This window comes from Physeter macrocephalus, chromosome 11 (genome assembly GCF_002837175.3).
Source record: "Physeter macrocephalus isolate SW-GA chromosome 11, ASM283717v5, whole genome shotgun sequence".
Taxonomy (NCBI): domain Eukaryota; kingdom Metazoa; phylum Chordata; class Mammalia; order Artiodactyla; family Physeteridae; genus Physeter; species Physeter macrocephalus.
In genome coordinates this window covers 29567668-29580265 of record NC_041224.1, presented here as the reverse complement: position 1 = coordinate 29580265, position 12598 = coordinate 29567668, and the positions used below count along the sequence as shown (strand labels likewise).

Sequence of the window (12598 nt, the reverse complement as noted above, 5' to 3'; positions counted from 1 at the left end):
GGAGTGGACAACCTTGTCTTGTTCCTGATCTTAGAGGAAATGTTTTCAGTTTTTCACCATTGAGAACGATGTTGCCTGTGGGTTTGTCATATATGGCCTTTATTATGTTGAGGTAAGTTCCCTCTATGCCCATTTTCTGGAGAGTTTTTTATCATAAATGGGTGTTGAATTTTGTCGAAAGCTTTCTCTGCATCCATTGAGATGATCATATGGTTTTTCTCCTTCGATTTGTCAATATGGTGTATCACATTGATTGATTTGCATATATTGAAGAATCCTTGCATTCCTGGGATAAACCCCACTTGATCATAGTGTATGATCCTTTCAATGTGTTGTTGGATTCTGTCTGCTAGTATTCTGTTGAGGATTTTTGCATCTATGTTCATCAGTGATATTGGCCTGTAGTTTTATGTCTTTGCGACATCTTTGACTAATTGCTAATTTAATCTGTATAAAGTCATTCCTTAAAAGTATATCGACTACACTGACTAAATCAATTTAAATTATCCATCCCTTCTTGATCCTTGTCACTTGAGAATCCTGCTCCCTTCATTACCTGTTTTTTCCTAACCACCTTTCATGTTAAGACATAAAGACCGCTTACATTCTGGATGCACATTAATACATTTTGATATTCCCACCCTGTCTTTGGAGCAACATAACCTAAGAAAAAGGAGCCATGGGCCAGTCTCTCTAAATTAAAATTAAAGACGAACTAAGTTCTAACTTCATCTAAAACACCACAGGGAAAATTATAGGTTTCATTTGCCTCCAGATTATTGAAGCAGGAAACAGATAACCCCAGCCTCCAGCAAGGGAACACTGCCGGTCTTCTTGGAGACATATTTGGGGTTAAAACAGATTTCCTAAGAATTGGTAGTTCTCTCTCCCTTAGGTAAGTATTGAAATCCCTAGTTCTGGGTGTAACTAAAAGTATCAAGCAACTGACATGAAACAGCAACAACGAACCCATTACCTGGATGTCCCCAATGCTCTGTTCCCTACTAACATCATATCTAATGATGAAATCTCCCAAAATGCCATTCTGGGCAATCTTGGCTTGTTGGACCACAGTAGGTTTAAAAACGACTTTGGCAAAAGTTTCGTTTTGGTTGATAACAGTAGAAGGAGGTGGCCCAGAATCATCTGTAAGCAAGATATAAAGATAATTAATAACTGAATATATAAATTTTTTTCTGAAAAGAAACAAGATCTATTTTGCATGGACACAAAAGGTTAGACTTTATTTTAGTGCAGGTTTATATTTCATATGAACTCCCAAAACTTTGTACAGATAACGTATCACAATGCACCAGGTATGTTAGCACATATTTCACTTCTATGCCTCCTTTTAAATCTTTTCTTATAAGAATTTTTTAAATACGCAAAAGTAGACAGAACAGTAACATGAACTCCCATGTACCCATCACCTGACTTTAACAATTATCAACCTTTCACCAATCTTTTGCATCTGTTTTTATGTATCCTCTCACAATTGTTTGCTAGAATTTTAAAACAAATCTGAGCCATCATACTTCATCCATGAATACTTCAGTATATATCTCTAACTACAAGAACACTTTTAGTGTAACCACAAAACCACTGGCACAAGTAACAAAATTAATGCTCAGTGCTTTATTATCAACGTATACTCAGTTTGTATTTAAATTTTCCTGAGTCTCTTAGACCTATCTTGGAACAGTTGCTTTGTTTGAATCAGGATCATAACAAAGTTCCCACATCACATTTGGTTTATGTTTCTTAAATCTCTTTTAATCCACTAGTGTCCCCCCTCTTCACGTTTTCTATGTCCCCCCTCTTCACCTTACCACACTTATGCTACACATAAGTGTTGTAAGACACTGGTTATTTGTCCTATGGAGTTTCTTACATTCTGTATTTTGTGATTGTTTACTTGTCCTGTCTTTTAACTTGCTCTTCTGCAGCCCTGGTCCCCGACTTTGGATTGAATGTAGCATCTGGGGGAATAGAAAATATACCAATGCCCGGGCCAAGAGCTCATGTAATTGGTCTGGGACACAGCCGAGGCATCAGGATGTTTAAATTCCCCGTGGGAGTCTAATGCTCAGTTAAGATTGAGAATCACAGCTCAGTCCCCTGTAGTTCCTGTGTTCTGGTGGGTAGAGCTAGAGACAGGCTAGACTCAGCTTCAGTGCCATGGACAAGAACACTTCTTGGTGATGCTGAGTCCCTACTACTTTATCATATCAGAAAGTACACAATATCTAGTTGTCTACTTTTAGTTGCAGTAAGATTGATGGTGGGTTCTGATCACCCATGATAAAGTTCCTCATCAGTCTTTCCCTTAATAGTTTTATCAATCACTGATGATGTCTGCCTGTGCACTATTTCATTAGAGTTGAAGAAGGCTGCTTTCTAATTCTATCATTCCTTCCATATGGAATTCTTCAGTAAGGAACACTTTTCCTCCATCAATCATTTGGTTGCCCTAACATACTGTTTGTCCAGAAAACTTATGACTCTTTAAAGAAAACATTTCCCAAAGCTTTCCCCAGCATGAAACTTAGGATATAAATTAGAATTCCAGAAAGAGGATACATGGATTTCATGTGATTTAAGAAAAATTAGTGATGACAAAGAGCATCTCGTTTTACTCCTAACCTTCATTTCCTTCAGTAGGACACGCTACAGAGAATTATTTCGTGGACTCCCCAGCTTTGTAAATCCATACAACACCATGTCTATATACCGAACAACAGAAATCCAAATTTTTGAGATCTGCATGCATCATGAAGAATATGAAAATAAAATGAAGAATTCATAAACATCAGTATGTGGACTTTTTATCCAGATACTGAATCAAAGCCCGGATTAAAACTGCTGCAGAGCATCTGATTCTCTTTTTAAATCTATTCAAGTTGATACCATGGAGTAAACTGACCAGCAATTTTCCTTCCCTAATTAGCAAAATAAAAAAGGAAAGTTGCCCATGGTAATTTGTGTTTAAGAAAAAACTTCTTTCTGCTAAGGGCTTATTAGACAAAAGTCAAAGGAAGCTTAGACATTTCCTTCAACAGAACTGACAACTATTTTTTAGAGACCATTTAGGTGTAACCTTAACAGGAACCACAGGACAGAACTGACTCTTCTATTATTTGTACTTATCAAGGGCAGGGATTTCAGGAGTGACCAGAGAGCTAGCAAACGGAAAGTCTGTTCTTACAGAAAGTCAGTTGTATGCAAGAGAACATACTTCCAACAGATCTGCTCATCAGAAGAAGCAGCTGTGAAAATCTCGAGGGCACGCTGACAAGTGCCAGCCTGTGTTCCCTGGAGTCAATCTTTCATTGTCATTACTGGTAAAGCCCCAAGAGCGAGAGGTATGAGAATACATTAGCTAAGAACTCAGGATCACAAATGAGTCAGAAGGACCTGCATTTGATACTGGGTCTGCCTCTCATCATCTCTGAGGCTCTGGGCAGGTTACTGGGCCCTGGTTATCTCATCTATAAAATGGGTGAATGGTCTAGCAAACACACTATTGAAATGGTTGTGATGTGATGTACCTAGCACCATTCTGATTCATGGTGGGCAGTCACGCTAGCTAACATTATCATCAACCATAAAGGGGGACAAAAAAATAGAAGGGCCAGTGAATTCTCAAACAACACAACGTGTCAAACTTGGGATACTTCTTGCAACGAAGAGGAAAGAACTACTGCTATTCGCAACACGGTTGAATCTGAGAGTCATTTTGAGTGAAAACACAAGACACAAAAGAAAGTATTCACTATGTTTCCATTTACACAAAGCTCAAGAGCAGGCATAACTCACTCATGGCAATTGAAGGAGCCTAGTGGTTCCCTTGGGGGGTGAATACTGACTGGGAAAGAGGATAAGGGGACCTTTTGGGGTGCTGAAAATACTCTATGTCTTGACCTGAAAGTAACTGGTTGGGTATATACATAGGTAAAAATTCATTAAATTGCACACATAAGATTTATACACTTTATTCTGGGCATAGCCCAATTAAAAAAAAAATTAAACTCATTGAAAGCTGTATAGTCCAATAGATTGAACAAACAATCCCTGGGATGGAACACAGTATTATCTGCCAAATGAACCTCTATCTTAGGGTGAGTCTGTTTGTGTAGGCATTTATATGGGGATTAGGTGTATTCACTGTAGTTCCAGCTGACAGAATGAGGACCAGGGACAGAGTTACAAGGAAGCACTTTCGTGCAGCATCTCTAAGCACGAAGAAAGATGTCCTGTTGGCAGAAGCAGCTTTCACAACTCATCTCACTAGAAGTGTTCCAGCAAACCCTGGATGGGTTCCTCACTTGCAGGGGTGGTGCAGACCAGCTCTACCACGTAGTTTTGGACCAGCAGCGTCAGTATCACCTGGGAACTTGCTAGAAACACAAATTCTTGGGTTCATCCCAGAAACTCTGAGTCAGAAACCCAGGAATCTGTATTTTCACAATCCTTCCAGGTGATTCTGGTTCCTGCACGAAGACAGTGGTCATGTGCCTTTGATATATGTAATTGGGCACCACTAGATTCTCTCTAACCTTAAAATTCTACAGGAGTGAGATTTGACTCTCTTTACACTGTCAGGACATGCCTACTATTTCGTGTTTCAAGTCTCTCTCATTGAAATGGTCTTTACAATTACCCTGAATTAATACCATTCATGGTTGAATGAAAGTACTGAGGATTAAAAAGTATAATTTCTCTCTTCAAAATTCATTTGACTAGGCTCTTTGATATAAGCCATGAGAAAGGATAGTGTATTATTATTTTTGTTTCCTACTGACCTCTGATGTTTGCTAGTGCATGATGAAAATTCATGAGATTCCTCTAAAGGCTTATTTTATGTGCCCAAAGAGTGGGTTGATTCCCAGTTGGGTTATTCACCAAGAAGCCCAGTTCCTGAGGTTGACCTCCACCCACTAAGTGCCAGACAGTCAATGTGACCCAAGGAATTTTCCACTACCTATCAAAAAAAAAAAAAGGTCTGCTGGGAAAAATTCCAGAGTAGTATCTCTAGAAAATAAAATCCTCTTTTTATTAGAGAAGGAAAAAAATCTTAATAAAAAATTTATCAGAGAACGAAAAAAATCAATGAGATTAGTATAGGCTGCCCACAGTTACTGACCAAAATCTCAAAGCAGAATAGTACTATTTAGCTTTTCCTGACTGGGAATTGGGGCTCATCCTGGTGACCGCCACAAAATCGTAAGCACAATGAGCTAATTTATTCACAGGGCCCTCAGCAATCACGGGATGTGTCCTAAACATAATGAAGAGTGCAAGGCAACAGGTTGGGAGCAGACCAAGAGTGCGAATCTGACCTACTTTTCTAATGAGAAACCACATAATTTTTCCTCCTCTTGGTTTGCCCTCCTTCGTGCCCACTTCGTCAGGGGTTAGCAGTGAACTTCGGTGATTGCTCCGAAGTGAAGGAAACTGTGTCTTCTCATGTCATCCCCCTGGTTTTAATCCAAGCATTAGTGGTCTTGTGCAAGATGACCTTCGGGGGCACGAGACTGCCTCTAGAGCATCCTTGAGAAGATTCACCGGCTGCTCTTTTCCGACCCACGTTCCCTGCTTCTCAGGTCATTAGCACCCCCACGATTCCCTCTTCCTGTCTAAAGCCCCATATTTTCGAACAAGAAGATACGTGTTATTTCAGAACCCACATAATGACGAAGGAAGTGGGCTCTAGAGTTTGGGAGACGCAAAACGACAGACTTAATATCTCTGAGCCTCAGTTCCACATCTTTTAAATCCACAACATCGAATCACAGTCAGAATTAAGTGACATCATATATAAAAGCAAGTGAGGATGGTGCCCGGCACATGGTAGATGCTCAATACATAACAGCCCCCAGCCTCTAATAGCCCCTTCAGAAGTACCTTCTTATTCTTTTTGTCTAGGATGAAAGGCAACTCATGAGGGAAAAAAAACCTCTTTGGTAACACACAGTTTACATTTTCCCATAACAGGTTTCTCTACACCACTAAGAGCTTAGTAAAAACAAATAATCATTATTTAGAGGAAAAGAGGCACATCATAATGAACATTCTTAACAGGGAATTCAAGAATGTTGATACAGAGAACAATCTTTATAAAGTATAATGGAATTAGTAGCTTCCCAAGAGCTCCCTGAAATTATATACAGAATTTGGCATGAAAGTGTACATGTAGGGACTTCCCTGGTGGCGCAACGGTTAAGACTCTGTGCTCCCAATGCAGGGGGCCCAGGTTCGATCCCTAGTCAGGGAACTAGATCTCACATGCATGCCACAACTAAGAGTTCGCATGCCACAACTCAGGAGCCCACCTGTCGCAACTGAGACCCAGCACAACCAAATAAATAAATTAAATAAATATTTTTTTCAAAAAAGAAAGTGTACATGTATATTTTTTTCTGGAGAGATGTCCGTAGCTTTCACCAGATTCTCCAAGGAGCCCCCATAAAGTTAAGAACCATGCATACAAGTGCCATTAAATATTCCTATTTTTTCCCATTGATTCTATCTTGTAATGATAAGGCACGTTGTCTGTTTTGCATAAAGCATGAAGAGAACAGGGATGTTATTCACAAATAAACATTCCCCTCCTAGGCAACCACCTGGGGGAAAAGGGAAGCTGACTGCTATGTACAGTGTCTAAAGGTGAAAAGATTTAGGAGCTAAGAATCACAGTCAAGGTCATCAGCTAAAAGCTACACCTCTTTGGGTCAACTGATGGAGGATTTCCTGGCCTCTGTTTCCTGTGGGCCTTGGGTTTGCCAACTGTCGGAGAAAAGCAGCCAACACCTGGTGATTTTATAAAAGGATTTCCAAACAAACACTGTCTACTCATTTCCCCTTGGAAAAGAGGCTAAACTGTCATACTTGTTTATGTAACCTTCTCATCTGGGCTCCAGTGGGGAGATTCCTTCAATAAAGGGCAAGTCAGAAACATGTGAATAACTGGCCAACTACCCTTCAATGGTCACGATAAAGACAACATTCAAGCAAACTGGCAGAGTATTAAAAGAAAAAGTGATGGGGATGTAATTATGGCATGGCGACTATGGTTAATAATACTGTGTTGCATATTTAAGAGGTGCTAAGGGAGTTGATCTTAAAAATTCTCATCACAAGGAAAAACATTCTGTAACCACGTATGGTGAGGGATGTCCGCTAGGTTTATTGTGGTCATCATTTTGCATTATATACAAATAAATCATTTTGTTGTACACCTGAAACTAATATAATGTATGTCAACTGTACCTATATTGGATAGGTCTCAGGGGAAAAAAAAAAGTGGTAAAGTTGAGGCAATGAAGATGGAAAAGAATTTAAATACCTTCGTAAGTCCCCTATTACATGCAGTTTTCTTATTGGAAGGGGGCTTTCTCCTCTATATTGATAGTTGGAATTTTAAATCCTTTTGGAAAATAGCATCATATAGATATGACAACATATAGCATAGAATGATAATGCAAATTTACAGCTGAAGGCGTTCAAATTCAACTCCATCACTGTATAGGTAAGCGGTGTTTGCCCAGATTTCTTAGCAAATTAACTTACTACTTCACTACTTACTCAAAGCTCTTTCTTTCCCCAAAACGATACATTACTGAGTCTCAGTTTTCCCTGTTTGATTGACTTGCCCAGAGAAACTATGCATGAAAACAAGTACAGCTACCTCATACATTCTAAATGCAGATAACCCCTAAAAACATGAATTACCCCTTCCTGATACCATTTTGTGTCCATTGAAGACCTCCAACATTAGCTGCTCTAAGTGCTTGAAACTGGACCAAATGAAGGCCCAGCAAAAGCAGTGCTAGGACAGCAAAGGAATACAAGACTACGAGATTTCTGGTAAATTCTTCTACGTTGTCCTCTGGCACTCAGGCAGAACACGGCCCAATCACTGAGAAAACCTGGGTGGCATTTTATAGATGCAACCTTACAGAGGGTGTCCTTATACTACTATTCAAAACTGCCAATTCTTCTTACCCATTAGGATGGCTACTACCAAAAAAAAACACAAAAAAGAAACAAAAAAAACCCACCGGAAAATAGCAAATGTTGTCAAGGATGTGGAAAAACTGGAACCCCTGTGCACTGTGGGTGGGAATATAAAATGGTATAACGTTGTGGAAAACGGTATGGTGGTTCCTCAAAAGATTAAAAGTAGAGCCGCCATATGATCCAGCAATTCCACTCTGGGGCATACACCCAATAGAACTGAAAGCAGGATCTCAAAGACCCTACACGCCATGTTCATAGCAATACTATTCACAATAGCCAAGACGTGGAAGCAACCCAAGTGTCCTTCTACAGATACATGGATGAACAAAATGTGGTCTACATGCACAATGGAATACCAGTCAGCCATAAAAAGGAAGGAAACCCTGTTGTGTGCCCCAGTATGGAGGAACCCTGAAGACATGATGCTAAGTAAAATAAGCCAGTCACGGAAAGACAAATACTGTATGATTCTACTTATACGAGATACCTAGAGTTGTTAAACTCACAAGAGACAGAAAGTAGAATGGTGGTTGCCAAGGTCTGGGGCACTGGGAGAAGGGAGAGTTGTTAAATGGATGTAGAGGTGCAGTTTGGGAAGATGAAGACATTCTGGAGATTTTGAATAACTCAACACTACTGAACTGTACACTTCAGAACGACTAGGATGGTCAATTTAATGTTATATGCTTTTTACCACAATTTAAAACTTTTGTTAATTTTTAAATGAACTTATTTACAAAACAGAAATAGACTCACAGACATAGAAAACAAACTTACGGTTACCAAAGGGGAAAGGCAGGGAGGGATAAATTAGGAGTTTGGGGTTAATATACACACACTACTATATATAAAATAGATAAACAACAAGGACCTACTGTATAGCACAGGGAACTCTACTCAATATTTTGCAATAACCTATAAGGGAAAAGAATCTGATAAAGAAAAAATATATATATATTTATGTATAACAATCACTGTGCTGTACACCTGAAACTAACACGACATTGTAAATCAACTACACTTCAATTACAAAAAAACTTGTATTAATTTTTCAAAACTGCCAACTCCAAGTTCTTCAAGGGCAGTGACAATGCCTTGGACATCTGTAGGCGCCAGGCGTTCAGCACAGGAACGTGGTGAGGACTCCAGGTAAGCTTGCGGAACATTTAACGTGGACACGACTCAGCACATCGGCACATACTTGGGCAGATGAATGGAAGGGCCCTTCAAGAGGGTCATCTTGAAAGTGTGTTGGTGGGCGTGGCAGATGCTCTAGTTGATACATGTCACCTGCATCCACCTCTGGTGTCAGCCACACTTGTGGTGGACGGTGCCATTCACCCGGACAACATCCCACCTCGCACAGCAAAGTCAGACAGCAGGAGAAAGGAAGAAACAGAGTGAGGCCTCCCAGAGAAGAGCAGGATGTTCACCAGTACCAAGTGAAAGAGAGAAGGCTACTCTCCCTGGTGTCTCGGAGCCATCCTGCTCAGAGCCAGCGCCGACCCAACTATAGCCAACGTCCAAACAGACGAGCAACATGGGCCCTCCTATCAGCATGGAAAACAAAACAAAAAAAAACAAATCCAACTATGGAGCCAAATGATTCATACCTCAATAATCTCTGCACTGAACGATGCTGGAAACCCTCACATAACAACCAGACTGCTTCCTGGCAAATGTACAGAGGCCAAGAGGGGCCATGCCCTTCCAGCTGCAGACTGGAGACTGGATCCAGGGGAAAGACACACAGCAGTGGGGAACCGGAGCTGGGGGTGACCCATTAGTCACAATGCAGCCTTTAATAGGGAAGAGCACCAGATTTAGCAAATAAAAAGACAGGATGTCCGGTTACATCTGAATTTCGGATAAACCACGAATGATTTTTTTAGGATAAGTGTGTCTCAGATACTGCACAGGATATACTGTTTATCTGAAACTCAACTGCAACGGAGGACCCTGTCTTTTATCTGGCAATTCTGGAAAAGGGAGAGATCTAGATTCTTGTAACCAGTCTTCTGGAACCAAACTGTCTCCTAATCCCTCCTTCACAACAGAATAAGAGCTACACCCAAGAGCTGGCAAAATTGACCAACTTAAACCAGGAATGTATTGAAAATCCAGTAGCATCTTCATTGCCAACAGTCATTTATTCCTAAATTCTTTTAACAAATATTTATTGAGCACCCATTCTATGCCAGGCACGACAATAGGTGCCTTGATTACAATCCTGAGAGCCTTCACAGCAAAAGGCAGAGTCATGAGGTTAACAGAGCAAGCAAAGAAAAAGAGAAATAAGATTTTTAAACAGATTCAACCGACCCCTCACTGGGCATCTACGGATATGCAGGACACAGGCTAGTCTGCAGTCAAAAGTGACTTGATCCTGCAGGACGTGTGGCCGGTCATTGGTTTATCCTCCAAGACCCCTGCAGTGTCAACAACCTCATCTGTCAACATAAAAGGTAATGAAAGTGTATTTTGAGTGTTTCTCTTCTTCCTAATGAAGCTTCCTTGGTTCTTAGGATTATCTTATGGGAAGCTTAACCAGGAGTGATACAATTAAAAAGCAAGCTGTAAGCTGAGTTCCTGAGCAGGTAAAGGATGCAGACATGACTCCTGGAGAGCACAGAAAAGCATTGCTTCCAGAGCACCTGGGGGAAGTGTGATTCTAACAACCTAAAATGTAATTTTTTTCCAAAAAAAAAAAAAGATACAAATGAACTCATATACTAAACAGAAATAGACCCACAGACATGGAAAACAAACTTATGGTTACCAAAGGAGAAAGGTGGGGTAGGGAGAGGGATAAATTAGGAGGTTGGGATTAACATATACACACTTCTATACATAAAGCAGACAATCAACAAGGACCTACTGTATAGCACAGGGAACTCTACTCAATATTTTGTAATAACCTATAAGGGAAAAGCGTGAAAGTATATATGTATGTATAACTAAGTCACTCTGCTGTACACCTGAAACTAACACAACATTGTAAATTAACTATACTTCATTTTTTAAAAAAATGGTTAAAAAATACATAAAATTAATTCATCTTTTTTTTAAAAAAGCTGCTTCTGTAGGTCAAGATCCTGACATAGTTAACGTCCCTAAATTCTTCTGGAAAGTCCAAAGTAAAAGTTCCTAACTTTTACCAACCATCAGAATCACCTGGGGTGCTTTTAAAAATGCAGCTGTCTGAAAATAGAGACAGGAGGTAGATTGGTGGTTGCCTGGGGCTGAGGTGGGGACAAGGAGTGATTGCAAGTAGGCACAAATATCTTTTCGGGGTGATAGGAATGTTCTAAACTTGGATTGTGCTGATGTTGCGTAACTCTGCAAATGTACTAAAAATCACTGAATTATAGACTTAAAATGAGAAAATTTTATGCTATGCAAACTAAGCTTCAATAAAAACTGCTTTTCCAAAAAGCAAAGAATATAAGCGATAAACAATGAAAGTCATAGAACCGTATCTGTTTAGTGGTAGCAAAAATTTTCAACATTGTTCTTTAGCTTTACAAATAAATAAGCACGTTAAAAAGCACACATAAAAAATTTGTTTCTCATAGAAATGCAAATAATATCAAACCCCCAAAATACAGCTACCCAGGCCTCACCCGGAAAAATTCTAATTCACGTGTTTGAGGTAGGACTCAGTCATCTGTATTTTTTTTTTTTTTAACCTCTCCAGTGACTGACTGTAGGTTATAGCCAGGTTTGAGCATCACTGATGTAAAGCAAAAGGGGATAAAACAGGCAAGGTACCTTATTTCTTATTTTGTTTATCTCATTTTATTTTACTCCTAGCCATCAGGGATCTGATCATAAATGAAAGTTTTATGCCCCCCTCCAGTTTTTTTTTTTTTTAATCATGGAAAGGGCAGTAATTCGGGTGCCATAGGGCCATAAGAAGTTTGAGATTTTAACCTAGAGAGTGAAATAACCAGCTTTAAACCAATCACATAGATGGAATATCTATCCTGGTGTATGACTTGAGAAGATCACACATCCAGGGATGTTCCAGGAAGTCTTAATTTCAAATACTCTGTTCCACTGAGCCCACAAATCATAAAAATATTTCAGAGGAGAGCTACTGGAGGAGAAGGGAGCAGGGTGACGGATGAGACAGGGAGTCTGGTTGTACCGAATACCAATTTGTATCCTTTTAGAGTTTGAACCACGCACGTGAGTTAACTACTTTAATAATCCAGAAAGTATAATGCTTTGGCTTCCAAAGTACATCTCACCGAATTGGCTTTCACATTGAGAAAAAGTCCATTCATTTACGATTCAATAGCCGTGGGTCCAATCCCCATACGTTGGACAAGTAAACTGAGGCAAAGGTAGCTTCCACTGCTTTTAGCCTTTCTCTGTCTTTTAACGTAACTAGGGAGAGACTCGGAATTTGAACTCACACCCTCAGTATTTTACAAAAGCTCCCAGAGAGGGTTGTTCTAGAGGTTGAAGGAGATAATCTTGTGTGCATGGGCCGAGTCTAGTAGCTAGCACATAGTGATGGCCTGTGAGACCTCTCGCTCTGGAAGGCAAAATATCTACTCTGGTGCAAAGAGCC

General features: G+C 39.9%; 1 protein-coding gene across 1 annotated transcript in view; it reads right to left on the bottom strand.

The window, feature by feature from the left end:
* The window catches only part of ITIH5 (inter-alpha-trypsin inhibitor heavy chain 5), a 74422-nt gene that overhangs the window by 36012 nt on the left and 25812 nt on the right, over positions 1 to 12598 (bottom strand). The window contains exon 6 of the mRNA XM_007126575.3: positions 977 to 1146. Within this exon, the coding sequence (XP_007126637.1) occupies positions 977 to 1146 (170 nt within the window). The remainder of the gene's footprint in view (positions 1 to 976; positions 1147 to 12598) is intronic.